This window comes from Salarias fasciatus, chromosome 12, assembly GCF_902148845.1.
Source record: "Salarias fasciatus chromosome 12, fSalaFa1.1, whole genome shotgun sequence".
Classification (NCBI taxonomy): Eukaryota; Metazoa; Chordata; class Actinopteri; order Blenniiformes; family Blenniidae; genus Salarias; species Salarias fasciatus.
The window spans coordinates 27531559-27557000 of record NC_043756.1 but is presented as its reverse complement, the minus strand read 5'-3'; the positions used below and the strand labels follow the sequence as shown (position 1 = coordinate 27557000).

General features: G+C 43.4%; 1 protein-coding gene across 1 annotated transcript in view; it reads right to left on the bottom strand.

The window, feature by feature from the left end:
* Positions 1-16593: 16593 nt before the first annotated feature.
* Positions 16594-25442, bottom strand: part of LOC115398722 (NMDA receptor synaptonuclear signaling and neuronal migration factor-like) — a 58343-nt gene continuing 49494 nt past the window's right edge. Inside the window, 3 exon segments of the mRNA XM_030105646.1 lie at positions 16594-16749; positions 19330-19364; positions 19366-19403. Coding sequence (XP_029961506.1) covers positions 16652-16749; positions 19330-19364; positions 19366-19403 — 171 coding nt within the window. The 3' untranslated portion in view covers positions 16594-16651.

Below are 25442 nucleotides of genomic sequence, written 5' to 3'. Positions count from 1 at the left end.
AATAGGTTTTCTCCCATCAACAGCCTGAAGAGTCGACACACAGCTGGTAACACGGTGGCTTCGCTCCGTCGTTCCACTGTTTTCATCTCGAGAAAAATATTTTGGCAGTTTGTAGAATAAATGTGAAAAGCTGTTGTCCAAAAAATCTGGTTCAGGACCAGTAAAAGAGATGCTATTTCTATTTGTTTTAGGTTTCTGTTTCATATTTAGCAAGTAGAAAAAAGATTTACCTGAGAATAATCAAACACCTGGAAAGAACATACTGCAGAATATTTCAGTGAAATGACTGAACCAAGCCAATTAACAGGAGTCCTGCTGGCTTTGTGAAGCGTGTGTGTAGTTTGTGTGTGTTTGTACACATTATGACCACCTCCAGTCTGACTGACTGGAATGTTGATGAATGAGAGCAAGGTCGAGTTGAAGTGAAGGATGGACTGACCGACGAGGTCCGAGTGACGTGTGGATAAAGGGAAGGACTGCTGGAAGGCCTCCGCGATGATATGCATCCTCACCCTGATCTCAGTTTACAGATGTTTCACCCCAAAGGTACACAAAACACACTCTCCTGGACGCCTTCACTTCCTGACAGACAGCGTGAGACGTGAGACCTTCAGCCTTTTTACAACAAGAGCCTCTCTGTGGAGGTAACACAGAAATCCCTGCTCCAGACAGCCTGAAACACTGCAGTAATGATATAGAAATGTTGATATTGCACAGGATAGATGAATAAATAAAGAGGAAGACCTCAGGTACAAGAATAAGCAAACAAACATCAACATAAACATTCCAAAACATGTTTACATGCTTCAAACACAATTTCAAGTGAAAAGAAATGAATGGAGTATTTTCACAGCTTCACTACTTCCTGAAAATAACTGTGCATATTCATTTCCTGTCTTGCATTATTGGCCAAACTGATTAATCCAGGTGTGTCTGGTTTAGACTGCTGCAACAAAACACACCTGGATTAATCATTTTGGCCAATAATGCAAGACAGGAAATGAATGTGCACAGTTAATTTCAGGAAGTAGTGAAGCTGTGAAAATGGCCCATTGTTGATCGTAAAAATTCATAGATCATCCTTCAGTCACAATATTAGTTACATGCAAGACCAGCAAGCAAGTGTTGTAGAACTCAAGACCGGACTTGGTATCTCGACCACATTTTCAAGGCACTGGTCTTGACTCAGTCTTGACCTCTTAAGAATTTGGTCTGACCTCGGTTTTGGAATGCTCTGGTCTTGGTCTTGATTAAGTCTCAGGGTTCTTTGGTTTTGTCCACAATATGAACTCAAAAGCAACACAAAGCAGAAAGTCCACGGATGCTGGAAATATAGTATAGTATATAGTATAGTAGTTTCAGCAGAAACCTAAAATAGTCTCAGCTTCCAGGGGTTGAATATGGAAGTGTGTTCAGTGTATTAGAATCCAATAAATCTGAATTACTGCCAGTAAAATGAATGTCAGGTGAATCTGTAAGGCTGAGTTTAAACTAAAACTAAACTCATCATACTTTATCTATCTCTTTGTGAAACCAGTGTTTATGTCCAGATTATTAACCCACCTCTGCACACACACACACACACACACACACACACACACACACACACACACACACACACACACACAGAACGATGTAAAAGGCCACTGATTGATCTCCGTGCTATGATCTATGCCCTGGGTTAAACCCAATTAACCTTCAAACAAAGGGGGGCGGTGAGGAGGGGGGTTCAGGAGCAACCAAGAGGGCAAGGAGGAGATAGATGGCCGACATGGCCGCGATTGGATGGCCGACACACGGGGAGAAGGGAATAAACAAGGCAAAGGTTAATCATACTGACAGCCTCCATTACTCTCCTTGTTTTTTACAGCCAGACCAGCTCAGACTGAGAACTGGGACAACGACACCTCAGCTGGGCTAATAACCAGACCCGTCACCAGACATTCGTCTCAGGGGGGGCATATCATGTGCGTTCGTGGGGGCAGGGGTGGGGGGATGTCCGCATGTAGCGTCGGAGCGAGGATGGTGCGGTGGGTGCTCGTGCTAATATATTTTGAGGGATTTAGTTTGAAGGGGCACAACATTTATTTGAGGGGGCCAGGCCCCCTCTTGCCCCTGCGTAGACCCGGCCCTGGGTCACTGTATTATTAAAAATCAAAGGCGCTGTCCATGCTGTTGAAATGGCTGATCGACCGTTGTGGTGCAGAATATCAGTAGTTCACTCTTTCAAAATGTTTTCAAGGCGCTGTTCATGGTGCTGAAATAGCCAAACCACGGATTTGGTAAAGATTAATTGTCAGTCTCGATTCACTGATGAATTCCAATTTTCTGTCTATGGTGCTGATATAGCCTACTGACTGTTGTGGTAGAGATTAATATTAAGTCACTGTGTACAGATAAATCCAAGGCACTGTCCATGGTGCTGAAATAGCCAATCCACCGTTTTAGTTAAGATCAAAAGTGGGTCTCTATTCATTGAGGAAATCCAATTCGCTGTCCATGGTCCTGATATAGCCAATTGAGTGTTGTGGTAAAGATTATAGGGGATGCTGATCGGCCGGTTTTGCTTTTTCTTATTTAATTTCTAGCCCCCTCTAGAGGGCCTATACAGGATAACCGGCACTGAAAGCTTCTTAGATCTGTGTCTTTTACTGAGCCGCTTCCTTGCTTTTCCTCCTTCCTCCGAAAACGCTCTGTTCAGTTGACCCCATCCCAGTCTCATCCATGTGTGCATTCCACTCGCTGTGATTGGTCACACCCACTTTGCCGGTAAGGCAAAGTGGGTAACTTTTTTGCGCTATTCCCCTATCAGCTGATGATTTCGTCGAGCACCCAACCTTACCATCTAAAATAACTTTTATAGCTAACACAGAATAAACACAGGACACTGAAAAGTTCTAACTTACCCCTTGCAAAACAGTGCCGTGCAAAATGCCGTTGGCAGACAAAGACTGGAGTATTTGTCTTCTTTTGACCCGGAAAAAGAAATGCTTTCCACTGCTGCCTGGCCGATTTCGTCTTCAGGAAAGCCAAATAAAACTGCCTTTCCAGGATATCCAAATAAATATTTTCTGGGAGCCATGTTCTCTGGATCTAACACCAACACAGGCACACCAGGCACAGAGAAGCCAGGGCCGAGTCTGAGCATGACCATATAAGGAAGTCCAGATCACATCTACGTCACAACGGTCCCGGCTTGAAAAAAACTCAGTGAAACCGAGCGTTCACAGCCAGGCAGAACATTTTTCAGGGCTTGCAGGCAAAGACATGAACCGCATTACTTGACACTTTGGTGTTGTTTCACATTGGTATCAGACTATTTAATAGTGTTTACAGGTTTAAAAAAGAGGTCCACTGATCAACGTCCCCTTTAATATTAAGTCTCTGGTTGTGTTCGAAACCGCATACTTACCTACTACTCATACTAAATTATTGAGGATGCAGTGTGTTTACACTGGCAGTATGCGATTTTGAGTAGGCGAGAAGTTCCCGGATGCATACTGCATTCGCTAGAAATGTTGAGTAGACATCGTGTGTTCACTACTCATACTGAAACTACCCAAGATGCAATGCGACAGACATTTGAATAAACTTTATTCAGTTCACAATGATTGTTTCTTAATGATGTACATTTAGCAAGCTGAGTATGGTTCTAGATATATTTTTCCCTCCAATTTTTGTGCTCGTAGGTATGTTATGTTACGAGATTTCTGATTGGATTTACATTGATTAAAAATATATTTAAAAAAAAACACATCTGACAACAAGTCCATGTTGAAAGCGACCATGATGTACTGAAGATGGCGAGGCGATCTTTGTTGAAGAGCCAAAAAAACTCTCCGTCGGTAAAGCATCATAATTGGCATCATAACTGGTCCGTTAACAGGACACCGGTCCAAACGGTCCAAATGTTAAGCGAGATATATTGCTGAAAGATTGGCTTCTTGTTTTCAAAGTAAAACCACAGATTTATCACTGAGGGTTTTTTTGCACGAGAAAGAGAAAGGGGTGGTTCATTTTGGTGAAAATAACCGGAAGTGTGTTACTCACTGCGGCTGGCTTGAATTTCGCTGAATCCGTCCAAACAAAATCATAAACGGCTGATATTCGGACAAATAAACGACACACTCGGACTCTAAACCACCACTTTGTCGCCTAATTTACAAAAACATCTCGATGAAGTTGTACATTTGAAGAGTTTAGAGCTGAAGTGAAATCAGCCGTAGCAGGTCGATTTCTGCTCAGGGAGGAGTGCAATGCATTGTGGGTTATTATGTAGTATGCTGTAGTGTAAACGCTTTGCATACTGTCTGATGGACTGAGTAAGCAGGATGCAAGATGGATAGTATGAGTATGGACGGATGTAGTAGGCAGTATGCGGTTTCGAACACAGCCTCTGTTTACAGATAAATCCAAGGCGCTCTCCATGGTGCTGAAATAGCCAACCCACCATTGTGGTGCAGAATATCAGTTGGTCACTGTTTCGGTAAAAATCCAAGATGCTGTTCATGGTGCTGAAATAATCCACCATTGTGGTGCAGAAAATCAGTGGGCTGCTCTTTCATGATGATTCCAAGGCACTGTCGATGGTGCTGAAATACCCAAACACACCATTTTGGTCAAGATTAACAGTGGGTCTCTGTTCATTGATGAATTCCAATTGCTGTCCATGCCGCTGATATAGCCAATTGACTATTGTGGTGAAGTTTAACAGTGGGTTGCTGTTTACCAATAAATCCAAGGCGATGGTGCTGAAATAGCCAATCCACCATTGACGTGCAGAGTAGCAGTTGGTCACAGACCCGTTGCCAGATATTCGTCTCATGGGGGGCATATCAAGTGTATGGGGGAGCATAAATGTGCGTTCAGTGGGGGGGGGGCAAATGTAGCGTCGGAGCAAAGATGCTGCGGTGCGTGCTCGTGCTAATATATTTGGGGGGATTTAGTTTTAGGGGGCACAACATTTATTTGACATTTACTTGCCCCTGTGTAGACCTGGCCCTGCTAATAACATTGTTTCAGAGTGAAGGCAGAGCTCATATCATCATCTCTGAACACAGATCCAGTTTCAAGTATATAATTAAAGGAGCACAGCGCAGTTTGCACGTTTTATGCGAAACACCGAGCCCTGCAGGCCTTAGGCGTAACTGTAGCTTAGTGAAAAGCTCGTGACTGTGGCATGCGCCCATGTACGTGCACAGAAGAGGGGAACTCCTTCCTCGCTCTTTTAGCAGCGCTCGAGTAAAATGTAAGTTTCTTTTTCCTGGTGGGGTCTGTGCTGGAGTTGTGGCAGTGCTAGAAGCCGGTCTTTTCTTACTTTCTGGAAGCTCCATCCTCAGTACTGCTCAGTTGTTGCTGCTAAGCATCTGGCGGAGTAATGGCGGACAAAGCGAAACTTAAGTATTACCAGGCCAGCGGGAGCACGCATTACGTCATGCTCAGAGTGATTCGTACCCGAATCACTCATATTGCTGTGTCTTCAGTGCGCTGCACAGGAAAATAGGAGCGACTCCGATCTTGCAAAAATAGCTCTTGCTGCCCGTCAGGCAAACGAAAACGTGTGTGGGTTTGAATAATTGAAAATTTAATATTTAAAACTGCGCTGTGCCCCTTTAAAGCTGTTCAAACTGGTAGCAGAAGGGGATTGGTGTGTTTTTAAGGGCCCACCAATCAGAAGATCTTCCAATTAAACCTGTCATTTTCTTCAGTTTTTTCTAAATATGAATGAGCTTTCCGGATGAAAGGAGACTTTATGTGAGACAGCCAGTTTGCGACTGAGTGCTTTAAATCGTTCGGATTTTAAATTCTAAGAAAACACCGGAGCACCACGGTCACCTCTGAGCAAACCCACCGCCTTCCTCTGGACGCCTTTAACACCGTCACAGATGTTTTGTTTTTTTTAACACCTGACCAATCCAGTATGCTATCGACTGTTTTTCTTTGTCCTTCTGTGAAATCAATGGCCGGCTACCTGAACGAGATATTCATGATGGAATTCAGTGGCTGCATTGATTTTCTTTGTCTTCACATAAATCAAGATTGATACTAGAAAACACCAACATCTCCAGGCTGATTCGGGATTCCTTTATCACACGATCACAATGGAGCCCTTGCAAATACAAGCTGTATCTCATTAAGACAGGACATCAGTGCTGAATCTTCAATTAAAGTGAATTAGTAACATATAACGCTTCCTCAGACCATCCATATTCTGAACAGGAGCCGGTGATGCACCGCCAAGCCGACCAGCACCGTGGAAATTCTATTGGAGAGGCTCCGAGGCTCAAACAGCAGCAGGATTTAAGGCTCATGCTATTGTAAATGCCTTTTACAGAATCCATAAAATCTGCTTTGAGACCAGCTTCCAGGTAGCAGAGCTGTCAGTGATGAGGAGGAGGAGGAGGAGGAAGAAGAGGGGGCTGCGAAGGTCAAGGCTGCAGTAAAACATGTTGCACTTTACTGCACCCGCTGACACCAATCTACGGCAACAGCCAGCGGGACGAACGAGCCGGCCTCCAGTTTCAATCAGCATCAAGTAGTGGAGCCCGGCGTGCCGGCGGTCACAGAGTGCAGGTCTCACTAATCCCGGGATTAGACTGCGATATACATGTGTCCCATAAGATGGTCTCTGTGTGAAATTAGGTGGTGATGGAGCTTCAGATGCTTCCTTTGACCTGCTTTTGAAACAGGTTGAGCACAGTGGTCACTGACCGGTGATGTTTATGGAAGCAGTTGGAGCTTTTGTGTTTATCAGCGGATTGAAATGTTGATAGCTAAATCGAGTGGTTTGCTTTCAGACTTCATCCACTGGAGCATCTATACACAAACCCCAGAAAGCCTCAGAACATTTGAAGATCTTGAAATCTTCTTGAGCCCAGCCAATGGTTAAAACCACAATCTGATCAAAATGAGACTGAGGGGAAGGAGGATCATTCAGAATAGTAATAATGACTGAAATAGAAAGAATTAGCTTGTAAATGTTTTAAGGGAAACCATGATGTGGTCTGGGTATATAATTGATCAATAATATGATTGGTATCATTTACACTGGGGATATAATCTATGTTCCAGAGTTTTGTTGAAGTCTCGTGTCCATTCAGACCCAATGGGAACCTAACTTCAAGGAAAGTCTTAATTTAGGCCACGCTTAAGCATGAATGTCGCAAGTGAAAACGCATCATTTTTGTTTCAGAAAAGTTCGTGTTTACGTTTTGACAACAATGTCCGATTACATGCAAAAGGCAGAAATGTTTAAATCAATGCAGTCTTCAAGTTGGGCCACGACTTGGTGCTGATGTTTGGTTTGTAACGAGAACACACACCAGCACAGAGAGCAGGACAATAGGAAGCACACACATTCATACGGACAGAACACCAGATTGGATTGTTATTATGGTGACTGTCAACTCTGAAAGTACCGGGACCAGGAGAGTCTGAACTGGGAGTCATGACACTGGAGGAAAACATTGTTCTTATTGTCCATTTACTGAGCATGAGCAGAGGAACTAGTTAGTACAGCCATCGTGCGCATGGCCAGTAGCAAACTTTCAGAAAAGTAATTTTACTCCATTAACATAAAGACGCGTTTTCAGAAAGCTTCATTTTCTTTGGCTTCAAGCTCTGTTGTCATATCAACGGACCCCAAAACCCGATGAACTCTCACCATGATACCAGCAGCAACTCTGCTGAGGCATGAGAACAGACGCAAACACCAGCAATGGAAACGTTATTAGACTCAGTAAATCTGTCAGACGACATGTTGAGCTCGCTCCGTCGGCAGATCGGCTCCCACACCTCCCTACTGGCAGTCCTGTGTTGTTTTAACCCCTCGGTGTTTGCTCTGCCGCGCGCTTGAGATCTGATCCGACACGACGCTGCAGGGACACGGTGAACCATCATCCACATTACAGATCTGCAGAGGGTACAGTAAACCCCCCCTCGAGGTGAGGGGGTGCAGAATGAACAGGCATCACAGAGACGTTTCCTCGACCATACAGGTGTTTCTATCTGGGGTCCATCACTCCTTAATGCATCGTTCATGATTAGAAAGCTGTGTAGAGAACAGATTGTTCCTATTTTTAGCCCATTTGATCAACGCTGATGAAAACAGGCAGTCATTTAGTAGTTAGTTTTTATTAGTGTTTATTGATGCGTGTGCAAAGGTTTGATGAAGCGAAGCAATAAAATGTATTTTTTCCGTTCCTCTCTCTGTTGGGTTCCAGTTTTCCATCTGGAGTTCGACACACACTCGGGGCTCTATGCAGGTGTGGTCCTCTTCTCTTCATCCTCTCCTCTATTATTCATCACACGCTGCTGACTCGTGTCCCGGTGCGCCCGGTGCGCCTGGCCACCGTGTTCCTGGTCCTGAGCGTTCCTCGACTCGTCCGCTCCGTCACCCAGTCCCACTGGCTTCTGACAGCTCCATCTGGATGCGCTTTGTATCTGAAGCTAACAATGTACATCTGCAGCCTCTGCACATATGTCGCCGCCATCTGTGGAGCTGATAATTAGAAGTGTTTCTCTCACTGGAGCCACAAATGAATTTAGCGCAAGGCGACACATTTACATTAAATATGCACAGATCTTAAAACACCCTCTGTCCAAACACTGGATGTCCACATTACTTAAAAAAAACATAAAAAGTGTTCTAGTGTATCAAATCATAAGGATCAGGTCTGTGCGATGAGAAAGATGATGGGAAATGTTGCTCAGCAACTTTTGATTTATACAGGAAACAAGTTGAAATGACGTTAAATCACATTAGAAAGGCTGGAGGTGGAACAGAAGCTCCTGATGCCACAAATAAGAAGTGAAAGCAACGCAAGAAAGTGATAAATCACCAAGGCAAAAAACTTCCCACAAATGTACTTTTGTTGCTTTGCAGCGGCTCTTTAAAGACTCTGTGTTTCTTTGGGCTCATCTTGTATCTCTGCAGTCTTTTCACTGTCCAGTTCGCAGTTTGCTTCTTCTTTGATGGCTTGTCTTTAAGTTCTTTACCAATTTGACCATTTCCAACATTGGTGTTATTTTTTTCAATTTTATGTATCATTGTTTATTCTTCAAAGTGTTTTGTGTGTCATTGCCATTGTTTTGTCTTCACAATGCACTTTTTTGTGTGCGTGCCTCACAGTTGTATCACATGTCTCTGACCTGGTACTGTAACTGCTGAAGTGGTTTTTCTGCCATTCTGTAGTTGTTTTAGTAACAAACAAAACCATTCTGAAGGGCCACAAAGTGGTTTGAAGCCTTTCTGCATTGTGTGTCTCTTCACAGTCAAATCTTTTCATCATTGTTGTTTGCCTGTTGTTATTTGACTTTTTTTTTTATAATTTTGTGTTATCAAGTGGTTTTATATCATTTTGTCTGTTCTGTCTTTGTATGTTTGTTGTTTTGTACTTTGTGTCTTTCTGGGGTTCATTTTCACCTCCTTAAAGTGTTTTTGTAGTTGTTGTGTGTCTGAAGTTTCAGGATTCACTCCAGCTGTAGAATTATTGTAGTTTAACTTTTAGTTGCTATCTTTCATGCGTTCCTGTTGACTTTGTGCTTCTTTTATAGTGATTTTGCAGCTTTCAGTGGGCGTTTTGGCTCTTTGCAGGTGTGTCTCTTGGATCATCACACTGATGTATTTGGCAATTTCAGAAGTTGTCTTTCAGCTGATTGTTGTGGTTTTGAGTCTTTTCATCGTCCCTGACTGCCTCGTCAGTTTGCTCTCTGACCCTTTGTGCTGCACTCCAGGCCCTGAGCGTCACTGAAATAATTCACTATTAGCTTTATTCCTTACATGTTGCTGCGATAATTCTCCACAGGATTCTGCTTTTATTGCAATCTACTGCATGAGTGGCCAGAGGAAACGGGTCTAATGCAGCCTGCGCAGCGTAAATGAAGCTGGTGATGTATTGCAGATGCTCTGAAAGTTTGTTCGTTTTCAGCAGAGAATATCTGAGAACAAGCACTTTTTACTTTTTCCCACTGCAATAATGACACGATTCAGAGGAGCTGTGTAGAACTACAGTTTACTGGAAAAAAAAAAAAACCTTTAAAAACAAATGTTCTCACAGGTTATTACCAACATTGTGCAATGCAACAACACTTCTCTGCTATTAGTTCAGATACGATAATTTTCCACCTCGGATTAAATTCTCTGTAATGTTTATTCTAATGAGGAAGATCCCAAAAGCTCAGGAACGCTACCCATATATAGATTCTACTAGTATCAAAAATCAACAAATATACAGCTATGTTAATTGCTATTATACCTTTCATAAGTTTTATTTTATTCTATCAAGACACAGGGATGAAGAAGCCTCGCTTAACATCTATCACTCATTTACTGTTAGTAACAAAAACAAAAACAAAAAAAAAAACAAAACGTAACGCTCAGTTCGATGACTTCAGAGTTCATGTAAATCCAAACACATGTGACAATCAACACCTTTTTTTGTTTTCTCCACCTTTCTGGAAATCTAATCACAGCCCAGCCGGAGGCGTCGGGGCAATCAAAGCGGCGTCTCTCCCTCGTCTTCGTGGTCACGCTTCCGACCGAGCCGTCACGACGCGGCGGGGACAGCACGACAACAGCAGCGCTTATTAACGACGTCTCGCTCTCAATGGGACACGCGGCTTCATTTGGAAAGATGGTGATTTGTGTGATTATGTTCTCAGGAAATAGAAATGGCTGCTTGGCTGAGCCGCTCATTAAAACGCCTCCTGACATCTGATGTCTGCGTTCGCCCAGCCAGCGGCCCAAAGACAAGGAACATCCAACATGAGAGCCTCTCCAAAGCAAACTCTCCTCCCCTCGCCTTTAAACGGACCAGATGTCCTGCTTCCTCCAGCGCTCACTGCAGCTTTTGGATATGTTATATCTAATGACACTTTATTTGACTTTTGTTGATAAATGTGATCAAATGTCTTGATTTCTGAATTTATGTGAAGAGAAACTTCTCTCCAGGTAAACAGGACTGGTGTTATTTGGTTTTTATTTATTTATTTTTGCATTTAGTGGCGGTACCTGATGGAGAACTGTCTTCAGTGAATTCCTGAGCGGATTTCCTACAGCTCACTCAGATCAGACACGGAAACTGCTGGATAACGACTCCAAACTCAGTGTGGTTACATGGTGTTTTCATTCACAATTGGTTTATTCTGAATTAAGTAATTCCAAATTATATTGGTGAGCTTCATGTTTATATTGGAAAAATGAAGGACGAAATCCTCTTTAACGCTGGGCCTGTAGAGCGTTCTGATTGGACAGGGGGCGCCCGGGACGTAGTATCCAGGAAGTAAATCAAGCATGTTGGCGGCCATTTTTTCTCTCTCTCTTTCTCAATTAACTTTGATGCAACAGCTTTGAAAATGTCCTCATTATTTTGCGCCCATCTATCAACTCCTTTCATTAGATCTATTTCTTTTAAAGCCACTGTTAAAGGTGCATTAAGGAGTTTGCAAGTTTCATGAGAAACAACGACCCCTGCAGGCCTGCAGCTTAGTGAAACACTCATGCCTGTGGCTTGTGTCACGTGCACAGAAGAGGGGATCTCCTTCCTCGCTCTTTAAGTAGCACTCGAGTAAAATTTAGGTTTCTTTTACCTGGTGGGGTCTGTGCTGGAGTTGTGGCAGTGCTAGAAGCCGGTCTTTTCTTACTTTCTGGAAGATCCTTCCTCAATACTACTAAGTTGCTGCTGCTAAGCATCTGGCAGAGTAAAACGAAACCTAAGGGAATCAGGCCAGCGGGAGCGCGCACTACCTCACATCATCTCAAATTCTCCCCCAAAAAAATGCTGGTGCCGGACCGGCACTGCAACTTTCAAGTGACAATTTAGCGCTGTTAGAGGTACTTACAATGAATATGACAGGGTACATTGTACACACAATTAAATATTTGTAACATATTTATGGTGGAAAATAAATATTTTTAAAGTTGAAAAACTCCTTAATGCACCTTTAAATAAATCGTCTGAACCACAGACCATTTTGGAATATTCCGTCATGGCGACGGGCGCGCAGACTGACCACAATAAAGTCACATCGAGTTCACATGTAATTCCGCTCCTGAATTAGAATAAACTGTTTATTCGGATTTAAATTTAATTCCAAAGAAAGTTTTCAGGTTTTATCTTGGTACTGTTCCACTTGTACGTGTGACACTGTTTGGTTTTTCCCTCTAAGAGTGCGTTGAATGACTGTGCTGCATTTGAATGAATCCAGCTGAACTCCACTGGCCGGAAGCAGGAGCATCTGTTCGGAGCGGCGTTGAGGCTCCGCCACACTGCAGCAGGACACAAAGGAGAAGAGTGGAGAGCTTGGTTCTAGTCCGTGAGCCGCAGAGCCGCAGAGCAGCGCGTGTTCAGAGGTGTTAGCGGCCGCCGCGGTCCCTCATGATCGCAGACGTATGAGCTGCACACAGCAGTACTCTCACACAGCAGATATTGCTACAGGAGAAAGAGGTGAAGTCTAAACAACACTTATTAAGGTCAGATCCACATTTAGCGAAGTGAGTGTGAGAGACGGCGAACACTGCCACACAGCCTGAAGACGTCTGATTAAAAATATTACAAAACAAATGACAAATACCTACAAGTATGATACCAGCTTTGGTAGATTGTTTCTCCACTGGAACAAAATGGCTGCAAACTGATCATTTCCTTCTTTAGCAGTGTCACATGTTAGGAACATGTATTTATCAGAGCAGTTGAGGTTGTGGAAAAAAAAAAAGCCAAATCTTCTCCGTCAGGCTTTCAATGGGAAAGTGCCAATAAAATAATCTACAAAACCAAACCTCTGAACAAGCACATGCAGCCAGACTTTACACAGTTTAGAAATTGTGTCTGAATCCTAAATGAATGAACTGACCACATGGTATATTCAGCATAATGTACATTTTCACTGGAATGCGTGATTTTCGGTTCAGCGCGGTGTTAATGTCGACCGCCTGTCCATGCAGAGAACCATTCAGAGCTGTGATTCTTCACTGTGTCGGCCCAATCGGTCTCCGCTGTGTGCAAAAAGTCTGTCTCCACTTATTCACATGACGGAGTTTTTAATGTGCACCTTGTTGGAGAATGAATTCAAACATGAGAGCAGCGCAAAGAAAACCCAAAACAAAACCAAAGTTTGCAGATTTCCCTGAAGAAGTTGTGTGAATGGGCTCTAAATACTTTTTAATTTCCCATTAGAGACAAATTAAGTCTTTGAAATTAAATGTGCAGTGACCAAAATGGATTGAAATAGTGAGAGACCTCAAGATTTCATTTCATGATATTTTGAAGAGATACATATCACAACCTTCAGGAAGTGATGGATTAATGTTTCCTTTGTCAAAAATAGCCTCAACTGAATAAATTACATTGTTTTGCTCCATGATTTTTTTTTTTTTTTTTTTTTTTTTAGCATTTTAGACATCAGATATTATATACTTGGGTCAGTTTCATGAAAAAAAGCAAGTAGTTCAAGGAAGTGACCATGTTTTTGACAACATGTAACATGAAAATGTACATTATGACTCAGTAAGTAAAGCAGCAGGAAGTCTGCATCAGTCACATCCAGCAAAGCTTCAAATGGAACAACAGATCCAAAGAAAACATGATAAAACACTCTCTTAAGTCAAGTCTGCAGAGGTAACTGAGGGACTCAAACACTATTGGAGAGCTTACAGTGGGACACACATGTTGATGGCACAGGAAGTAAAAAGCCCGCCGGTTTCTTACAGCGATCTCATGAAACGTGCTACTTTGTGGCATTACCATCGGTCGACAACAGTGTGCACGTTTCTACCACAGACGTGATTCAACGCAATAACATGAAGAGGGGAGAAACCTTAAAAAACAAAAAGATTTAGGCTTCACGTCTGGTAATTGCAACTGCTCAGTGCAACAGCACTGTTTATGGGTGGTCACCATTCGTATAACGAACGTGCTCAAGCATCTGCGCTCTGCTCAAAACGAAGATTTTCAATTTGTAAATTCGTGGGGAACACTTGAGGTAGTGACAGCTTCCACAACCACTTGTTTTTTCTAGGACCGCTGGGTGTTGTAATTACCAGATAATGAGACATAAATCTGAGTTTCTCTTTCTTCTGTGAACGCAATAAAACAGTTACTCAAACACCGGAGCAGAAAGTCTTCAGCAGTCGCATAATGGAGAGCAGGTGAGGCAAAAAGACGGCGTCAATGTCACTGAGGAAAATCAAAATCAGCCCCGATGTCCTTCGTCCTCCCGAAGGGCTTCAGTCCAAAAAGCCTGTGGCAGCAGTCATTATTGCCCTCGAGAAAAAGCAGTTCGACTATAAAACAGATAGAGCTCACTAATATTTAATGTCTTACATCCTCGCCGCCATTAAACGGAGATACTTCGTTTCGGGGTGAAGCTCTCCTGTCACGGCGGACGCATTAACACGCACAGCAGCGGCGAGCGAGTCCTCCGTCTGGAATCCCGCACACTTCACAGAGCTACACTTTGTTTTTTCGAGCTCGGCGGGCCCGACGGATCAGGAAGCAGCAGCTACGGAAACACGTGACGCGACACGACTAACAGGGACGCCGTCACCCACTGGACATGTGCTGGGAAGCCTGGATAGAAAGTTAGGAAGCATATGACACATCTTCTGTGTTACCATATAGAAAATACAAACCCTTCCCCCGAATCACCTCCCCCTGTCTTTTCGTATCACCGTGAGGACGTCGGCTCTGCTGAGAGGAGGAAGAGGAGGGAGAATAATGGAGGACACGGCCACCTCAGCACAAGCGTGAGACAAAGCGATGGAAATGTCACTCATCCTGTCCGACTCAGCACTTCTACCCTTTTAAATTTGATATGAGCTTCCTCCTCTCTGTTTAAGTTGAGTATCCTGCAGCTCGCCGCTCTGCCGGGTTCAGCCCTTGCTTTTAGAAAAATAAAGTCACCGTTCGTTAAATGCAGGTTCGGACAACGCGGCGAAACAGGTTAGAAAAGCCCAGAATGAACACCTGTCAGGTAACATTTTAAAGGGGCACTCTTGGGATTTTATTAAATTTTGCATCAAAAAGTGTTTCCAGCTGGAGTTTGTTTGATTCCCACTTTAGAAACTGTTTAATGATCTTTACTTTTTTTCCCGCCAATAAATGGAGGGGGAAAAACGGCATGTGATGGTGTCATGGTGGCTGCTCACATCTTCGTGAGAATACCCGATTATTGGAAAATAGAAAAAGAATTAAATGCAATCCAGTTGCATTGTGGGAAACCTTTCTCCAAACCTTTAAAAAGTGTAAAACTTACAACATATTACCTCCATTTTTCAATGTATCTGATGTAAATCAAACATCTCCACAATTTACTCCATTATTTTAACTAAACACAAGTAATTCTAAGCAAAATATTTTTCAAAAAAAGACTATAAATGCCATAAGCGTGTACGACAGAGTATAATGAAGTTCACTGTAAACAGCACTGGTTTAGTATATCATCAGAGAGAGAGTCAAGTTTCTCACTCTGTTGCTACTGCGAGTGATTCAAGTCGAGCTTCGAGTAAGAGTCGAACAATGTGAGTAAATCTTTTCAATAAAATAAATATGCAGTATGTATTTCTGCTTTAAAAGTCACTACAAAGCGTGTGCGCCTGGTCTGCAGGGCGGCTATGCGGTTAGCTAAGCTATGGACACTCACATGCAACACGAACACGCCGAGGGGGGAAATAAAGGAAGGAAGCCGCCGGCTCGGAGGAATAATAGCCGAGCGTTGGCTCAGAACGTAACGCTGTAATGTCATGAAACATGCACGGGTACGTCGGCGCGTTTGGCTACGGGGAAAAGCGCTGCCCGACACACACGGGCGAAGACGACACCACATCCCTGACGGTCAGAAGGGTTCGCTGAAGAGGGGGAAGGCCTTCCATTCGGCTCTACAGTATGTTGTAGGACGATTCTCAGTAGAAAAACAAGAGATTTAACCTGAGTTAATACAACAGTCTGTACGAAATACTATTACATTTATCTGAAATTCTTCTTTTTTTTTTAAAAAAAAGAAAAAAGCTGCGTTAAATAGACAACTCTAATTTTAAATAAGACTAAGTCACATGTCTAAATCTTCACATGAAAGCGTGGGGAGAGAGTCGCTGGAAATCTAGTCTCTAATACTCCCAGTTAAGCACTTGTTTATTTACATATGAGCTCTACTTCCACACCTGAAAAAAAGGGAACACCCCCATCCCTGTGAGCCTCCATCTTTAAAGAGCAGACAGCTTGGCTCAAGGCAATTCAAAACAACGACAGCAAAGTGTTCCCGCCCGCCACTCAGACATCTACCGCCGCGTCCGCACTCGGAAACCTAACTCTAGTTAGCTTCTCTGATACGTTAATGCTAGGACGACGAGCCGCTCCTCCTCTTGCTCTTTTCTCAACGAGATAGGCAGAAAGTCAAAATGGCTGAGGGAGGAGAACGGACGCCGCCGGCTGAACGGGCGTCCATCTAAAAAAAAAAAAAAAAAAAAAAACCCAAAAGAGATCCGACTACTGCTGTCAACGGCGATCCAACTCTCCGGCCAACGCCGCCGGTCCAGGATCGGCTCAGGAACAGAGAGAGAAAGAGCAGGACTCCATCTTCAACCCTCCAAACTGCACAAAAGCAGGCTCAGGCTGGCTGTAACCGGCTCGACGAGCCGCCACCATGCCGGGCGGCGTCACAACAGGTCGTCGTAGTCCAGCAGCTTGGAGTGCTGCCGGCTTTTCCACAGGCGGAAGAGGCGGAAGTCGAAGTACATCTCGATCATCTCTTTGCCTGCAGCCAGGAGGAAACAGAAGATAAGGTCAGGAGTAAGATGAGGAATCTTCCAGCACACCTCCTACATCAGGTTCACGTCACACTGGAGGACTGCTGGTTTCTTTCAGGATGGTTTCAGTGTAGGAGCACGACTCATGACCTCCAGCGAGCAAAGATCCTTCAGGTTGACCTCATGGACAGCAGAGTCACTCAATTCAGTTCAACAAGGCATTAAAATACATAGAAGGATGAATGCAAAGTTATAATGTATACTGAAATGTATAATGGTGGAATTTATTGCAGTATTCCACCAACTCTGGAGCTGCTGAAGAATTTTGTATGATAGTCATTGATTGATTCCTTCAAGATGACTCCCAAATTCAGTTATCTTGACAAGAAAAATGAAACAAAACAGATTTTGAAACAAGTTTATGCAGTAATGAACAGCTTTACTTGATGAGAAAGAAAGATTGATCTCCTCTAACACTTTATCCAACTTGTAATCGATGGGTGTTGAAGCCGAACCCAACTCTAGCTGACTGGCTGGGTAAACCTTCTGCTGCCAGTTCACAAAATATTCACGTATTTGGACAGAGAGAATTGAAGCACCCCGAGAAAATAAGGTAATTCTACACAGAAGATCCCCCAACCCAACCCAGACATTCTGGATCTGAAGAGAGTGCTAACCACTTACACCACAGCAGGCTGAGATGATCGATCTGATCAGGAAGTCTCCATCAGAAGATAGGCCACTGTGGTCACAAAGGGATGGACATCCACTCTGGTGTTATGCGGTTGCTTCATCAGCCATTAACGAGCAGTTGGACATGTGTACCTACACCCTGTCCGTTAATTTGACTGCATCTTTTTGGAACTCTTGAAAACAAGAAGAAGATTTTAACTCAAATGGAGATGAGGTCATTTTAAGTGAGGTTGTCCGATATGGAGTCTTGTGCATTAAATCAGTCTGATGGAAACAGACCCGATGAGCGTCAGAGTATTGATGGGACATCGACGTGTGGTGGGATGTGCTGACAGTGCTGGGATGGCGGGGAAACACGGAGCTGGGCTCATTGACTTTGTGTCACTGTGTCATCAGTCACTGGCTTCTTGTAAGGAGGACAGCGGGAAGAGGAAAATGAGCCGTGGTTCCCAACCTGCGGTCCCGACCACTTGGGTGTGCACCGGATACCGCAGCCACGGGAGAACCAGAGTGAGTGAAAAACATCATGCTAACTATTTCTGTTCAAACAGAATTTGGCTGATCACCGATACAGCAGAACCATACTCGGTTACTTCCCTCCATCATCTGGCTATTGAAAATCAGTTGTTGACCCTCCTCCTCTGTTTTTAACTGTGTTGTTGCTGTGTGCTTTCTATTCCTTTCTCTTCCACTCTGGTCCGGTGGCCTTGCCAATAAATCAATAACATCAGGAAGTGTAAGTGAGACTTTCCATACAAATCTGTTTCAGCCCCAAGACGCACTCAGATCCATCTAACTGAAGGTCTGTGAACGGATGACCTGAGTGGAAGCTAAATGCATTTTATAGTGAATTCTGGGCAGGACAACTGCTGATCTTGTAACGACGCAACCCAAAAACATGATGCTGCCACCACCATGCTTTACAGCAGGAGTGTCAAACGCATTTTAGTTCAGTTTTTTCAAACAGCCCAGTTTCATCTCGAGGTGGCTGGACTGATAAAATAGTGCCATAATAACCTTTAAATCTAAACTTTTAAAGGTTGTCCTTGTTGTGGTGCAGTTTATATGTCATGAAAATATCAACGTTCTCACCAATCTAAACTATTTATAGTAAAATCACTATAATCTAAACATAAAGCCAATTTTAATGAAACCTCCTGGTGCAAAACACAGTGAAATGCATTTTAGCTGCTGCATCTTGCACTTTTCCAAACCCTGACGACAGCACGGCTTTGAGACTTGTTTGATGGCAACCAGGTCAGTTACCTTTAATGGCAGCATCACTGATCTCTCAGCTCAGGTCTCAGTTTTGTGTTGTGTTCACCGCTTTTTATTTATTTTTGCTTTGAAATGTTTACAGTGGTGGTGATTTGGCGGCCGGATTGGGTCTCTTGTGGGCTGCTTTTGGAACACAGGCCTTATGTTTGCCACCTCTGTGTAAAGTGAGGTTCATTCAGCTATTCGAGACACAAAAACCACCTCGCTTTGCAAAACTTGCTAAAGTACTTCAGATCTCGGGATTGTGTAACGTGTTATGCAGATCGCAGATCGCCTGGGTGAGTGTGTGTAGTCAGGAAAACACACAAAGGCGGTAATGACGTTGTAATAGAAAAATAATTATCGTGGCATCGATGCAGGTTGTGAAATGACTGATGAGGGATGTGCGAGGGGCTCAGCTCAGTTCACACCTGTGTGTTTGCTCACACTCCGTAAAGCGCTGGCTTCACCGCCGAGCTGGCATTGATTAATGGTCACTATTAACATTCAGCCGGCGTGCAGCCGAGGCCGGTAGCGCCGAGTCCATACACACACAGTATAGACTTAAACTTCTGAGTGTTAGCGCACGACGGTTCATCCATGGCACGGCGGGAGGAGCGGAGCATCGTCGTACCCACCTTGTGCCGACAGCTCCAGCGGGACTTGAACTCGACCGAGGGGGTCTCATCAGCCGCTTCAGGGTCTGGATGAGCTGCGGGAGAGAGGGAAGGGGTTAAAGGAGGGGGAACGCTTTGTTCCACAGCAGCAGGCGTTATGAAGTGCAAAACCATGTGCGCGGCGGCGATGCAGCTCCAGGATGCCCCGCAGCAGCGGCTCCCACTCTGCTCAGGCAGCACGGGAGAAAGGTCAATATGCCACTTAGACTTCAAGAGCGGAATAAAAATGAAAAGCACTCGTGGCGATGGTTTCTGTCCATATACAGTGAATCTATGCTGGTGTCTGCAGTCACTGCTGCAGCTTTGAAATTGCGCAACTCGTTAAATGAGCAATAATTCATCCTATTAATATAAAGTGATGCCGTCTATCTGATAACATTGAGAAGGTAGAAAGATCTTGAGGGTGAGAACTTTGAAACCGTGATCCATGTCTTTGTAAGCAAAGTTGAGTTTTTAAACATATTGGAGCGTCAGAGCAAAAAAAAAAAAATCAAATTTGGGGGGAAAAAAAATGAAAGAACAAAGCAATATAGGAAATGATCAGGCACAAAGTACAAGTTTGAGAAAATAAGTCCACAAAGAAAAGCTGTGGTGGGCCAGTTGAGTAAATGTCCGATGCCGATCACAATGTTGGCTTTAAAAAACTTTACGCTTCAAAACTGCAAAAACTCAAATTATCAAGTTTATTAGCCTTGTTTTCAGTCAAAATGTGTCATCCCACTTGATTTAAGATACATTTAAGATACACTTATTCCTTAATTTAAAATTCTTATAAAAGATCTCTTTTTAAGAAAATGTATTTGCTGCATTTACAGATAATTTCTGAATAGTTTTCTTTAATTTAGTGTTGATATATTGTATTGGTCTACCCTTTTTTTCCAGTGTTCTTATTGACATTCAACCACATGTTGAATTAGAGCAGCGCCCTCTGGTGGACTGAACGTCAAGCGCTCATTCCAACAGATTCGAAAGTCTGAAAACGTTGACTTTCCATCATTTGAAGCGCATGTATCTGTAAATGCCTTAACTAGTAATGGATGCTTTTTTTGAACACTTTCATCGGCTAACTCGTCATGTATTCATTGTTTGAGATCAACTGTTTCAAGTGTGCATTCATAATTTAAGTAGCCTACATAAATAAGAAGTGAAATACATTTGAAATACTTTGTTAATAACGAACTATAAAAATTCTTTGACTAACTTTCCATCTTTTCCTGTCTCTTCCTCAGAATACCCCTGACCATGTAACCCTGGGGTTACAGACTGTAATGAGGCTAGAGGTCAGAAACAGGGAAAAAAGGTCAAACGCTGGACAGTGCGTGCTATGCTAATGCAGCCTGCTCCTCTGCTCGACCCCGACAGTTCCCAGAGGCTCTGTGGTGACCATACACCGACCACGACTTTTCTCAGCTGGGGTCAACACCACTATTAATGCAGGGAAGCTGCTAGAAAGGGGCTGGATGAACCCCGTGTTCATCCGAGTAGAAAGGTGGATTTAGGTGGATTTAAGAATATTATCATGTAGTTGCTTTAATATGATGAATTTAACACATTCAGATCGACATAATGACTAATCTCTGATGTATTTAACATTCACTTCACCATGAATATATCTACTAAATACAACCTCTCAGGAGATTTTTATCGCCTGACTTCACCTGGTTCACAGCAGACTCTCCATACAGGAGCTCCATATGGCTGCTGCAGGGCTGCCAAATCTGAAGGTGACAGTAAGATAAACGACGGCGACGGCCGCCGGGAGGCTTTACTGGGAACGAAAATGGGTAAAATGGTTCACTGAGTAAGCAGCTGCAGAGCTTGATGGACTATGTTGGGTTGTTGCACAAAATTCCTCTGGTTTCTGACAGTATTCTGGTGTGTAACTGTGCAAATGATTGAGAAAATAAAGTAATCACAAGATATGTTCATGTAGTCGGGATACGTTAGGTGTTCCTGAGTTCATGAAGAGAGATGGTGTTACTGCCACACCTGGTGGTTACCAAACTGACAATGGATTGAAAGGCCAGTGATTTATGAGTATTTAGACCTCCTTCCTCAAGGAGAAATGGGTCCTCAGTAGGGATGTTCGATACCACTTTTTTTCAGACCGATACCAATACGAGTACTTCATCTTCAGCACTCACCAATACCGAGTACTCATACCGATACTTTTGATACGTAAAATTTAAAATAATGCAATGACAAATCTTTTTGAAAAATGACATTTCTAAAAAAAGGCAGCACAGCAACTATGTTTAAGTCAAAATAATAGTCTGAAAAATAAAACAACTCTGAGTTTTACACTTTTTTAAATGAAATTAAGTGCAAAATAAAACAATTTCTCTGAGTTTTAAGTTTTTTTAATGAACTGAAGTACAAGATGTAAACAAACAACTCTAAATTATACACTTTTTTAAATGAACTTATTTTAACGTTTAAAAATGAACTAAAGTGCAAGATAAAACAGTTTTCTCTGAGTTTTAAACTTTACATGAGCTAAAGTTTTTAAATGTACTCATTTTAATAATTTTTTTAAGAACTAAAGTCAAAGATAGAACAACCCCTGAGTTTTAAGAGTTGCTGGTGTTCTCTGTGCTGCTCTCGGATCGCTGCTCTTCAGTTTCTCGGTCTTCTGCAGAGTTTGCAGTCGACTTGGCTGCAGGAGTTTTTCTTCCAGCTCAACAGCGTCAGACTCTGTCCACAAGCTTCCCTGAGGTGTTTCAACAGATTCCTAGTGGTAAATGAACAACATCGCGCACCTCCTCTAGCAATTTTAGCATCGCAGAGTTTGCATTCTGCAAAGCTCGGCTCGTTTTCGCTAATATAAATGAATTTCCACGCCGGCGAAGTTTGGTGAGACGAGCAGCTGTTCTGGATTCATTCCTGTTGTCTCTGCTCTGGATGTGACTCACACTGAGAAGTCAAACCGCTGCAGTGCAGCTCAGCGCCACCTCCCAGAGAGGAGCTTCTTCCTCGTTCATGTTCTCTTTCCAGCTAGCATCCCATTCGGTTGCACTGCCGCCATCTGCTGGTGAGGAGGGCTTACTACGCGTGAGATTTTCTTGCCTTGAGTATCGGCGGCTGGCATCGGTAGCCTTCGAGAGTACTCGATACTTTAAAATAAGGCCAGTATCGGTACTCGCGCATCCCTCGTCCTCACCCAATATGGCTGCAAGATTTCTGTCTGCATTTGATGTTGAATGTGTCTGCCACATCAGTATGTTGGGAACTGAAACAAAGTTTCTCAGGGCCCATTGGGAGATTAAAACAGTTCCGTTTACACAAAGCTGCACTAACAAACGAGCCTGTCTACATCGTAGTATGTCTGCCAAGTCTGCGGAGGCGCTGTATCCTCACTGTAGAAATAATCCAAGAACTAAGAAGCAACCACATAAAACCCAAAGTACATACATACAGTGGTAATTATGGACATGCAAGCGAGAACAGAGTCATTTATGTGGCACACTATGACAAAGAGGAACTTCTGCTTTGGTTTAATCTTGATGAAAGAACCAACAAATTTGAAGAGACAATGAAAATGTGTTAGAAAGTCAGAACAAGCTTAGTAGCTTCTGTAGCACCAACATTTGTTATTAAGGTTGGTACTCAGTGAATGTTTTCAGATTAATCAAATAAAACTGAAAAAAAATCTGATTATAAAACATGTAGATGAAGCTAGTCCTGTCTTAGAGTGGATGATGCATGAGAAACCTCCCATCTCAACATATCTATTCGTTAATTTTGTACTTTTAAAAGATTTTCTTGGCAAAATAAATGGAATTTGTTGACTTGAAAATGTACAAACTTTAAAAAAAAGTAAATTGTGTTGTGAACTTTAGCCAGATCTAATGGCCAAAAGATTTCATTTAAAAGAGTTAAGCTAAAAACACCTTGTGAACATGAAAGCTGTGTTCCCTCATCGCCCAGTCGGTTCTGACATTGTGTTTTAAGTTTTAATAACCTGATCCCGGTTGTGTCCATTCGCTCGGAGGACTGTCATCATTCTGAAATGGAGCGTGACCTCGAGGCGCCGACCTTTCAGACCTCTGAAGAAGGCAGGTGATGGCTGAGCCGCGGGGTTTGAGGGGAGCGGCGGAGCCGTTGGTGGAGGTATCTCAGCCAGGGGCTATTAATAGAGGCTTTCCAGCTGAGCCTGCAGGAGCGCACGCAGGCAGCAGCAGGGGAAAATTGTTAAACGCAGCAAACAAGGTTTTTTTTCCCCTCTGCTCGTCCCTCTGTCTCCACGTGCAACTCAGAGGAGACGAGAAAACAGTCATGGAAACAGTCATATAAATCACTTTCCAATTAACCTCAGAGCTGTTTGTCATTATTCTGAAACAAATAAAAGATTAATTACTGAAATCTATGAGAATGCTCCCCTCAAAGCTTTCTTTTATAGCCTCAGTCATTATTCAGTTATGAAAGACTTTCATTTAAGCTTGCTGCCACGACAAATGGCACAGCTAATGAAGAAAACTGTTGTAATTCATAACACGACTACAATACAAAAGAAAGTCCATCCACCATCGGTCCATATTCTGTGCAGGTTTAACCAACTGAGGGACTGCATTGACTCCCTGTTTACACAACCGAGTCTCAGGTGAAAATGGATCATTTTTTCATTTTTATTTGAGGAAATTTTCACATTTCCGCTGAAACGTTTTGAAAACAACGTATGCTGGGAAACCAGCTGGAGCTGTTTGTTGTCTTTAGCAGTGAAACTGGTTTCTGGTGCTTCTCGCATGTCGACACATCCTATATGGACATTTTTTATCGTTGGTTCATATTTTGAAGCCATTTTAAGTCTTTTCTTGTGTTTGCACTCTTTTTATTCTGCAACACAAAATGCATAATAGAACACGCTGTTGTAGAAGATTAAATAGATTTTAATTTTAGTAATAAGGAAAAGTAAAACAGAAGTGATGAGGCTGAGTTTCTGTCTTGGTTGTAGCGTCGACCCTCTTCTAGTCGGCACACCGTGCGGCAGCACGGCAGAGACAAGCAATAACTTGCGAGAGGCACACAAACATGCCACATACATTAAAAAAAAACCCTCACCAGCCACCTCCTTTTAAATTACAGAGATTTATCCTCCCGTCAAACCCTCGATCGGGTGCAGGTTGAAGTTTTATGCAGAGTTTACAACCAGAGGATGACAGCGAGGTGGCAGGCAGCAGCAGCAGCAGCAGCAGCAGCGCAGGCCACACTGTTTACATGGGCATGAATATTTCAGTGTGTGGGCATGTTTCAAGTGCATATGCTGGACGAGAGTCTGTCTGCACGTACATATGTAAGCGTTTGTGTCAGCCCGGGTGGGGGTGGGGGTGGGGGTGGGCACGGCGGGAGTGTGAGTGTGTCATTGCGGCGAGAGCAAACGGACGTGGAGACGGTGTGCGGATTAATTGGGTGGGTGTCGAGGAGTCGATTTACCTGTCGTTCAAAAGCGTTATAATGTGTGTGTCTTGTTGTGTGTCGTGTCACACGTCCCCCCTCCCCTCCCCTCCCCTCCTCCCCAGCCTCGTCTGAGCTCTGCAGCAGCCAGACAGCAGAATCAGAGCTGCAGAGGATGAAGTCTCCGCTCATGCCTCTCATGCCCGTGAGATCTATCTTTGTGAAAACTCTTTGCTGTGCCTCATTTCGTTTTTCCCCGTGGTTTCTAACTTTCCGCTCCCCTCGCAGCTCGGAGGGCTCTTTCACATGTTTGTAGGTGGACTGAGCTGAGCGCTGGGATTGAGGGAGGTGTGAACATGACACCAAAACAAGCACCGTCTGCACCACTCTGTGCACCAACTGACACTATGCTCAGAAGTTTGAGGAGAAAGAGGCTCCGGTTGGCCAGTGACCGGTGCATTGTGGGTGATTCCACCAGCGTGTCACATCTGAACATACCTACTGAGAATAGCTTTTTGTAATAATCACCTCATGGAAAGAGGCTTCAATAGGAACAAAACGCATCTCACTGAAATACTAATAAAATGGAAATTAATGGTGCTGAAAAGGAAAAATTCCAATGATTTAATGAGCTGTACAGAGTACTTGGGGGTAAAACTGGTCGGTATCAGATTAGTCCAGTT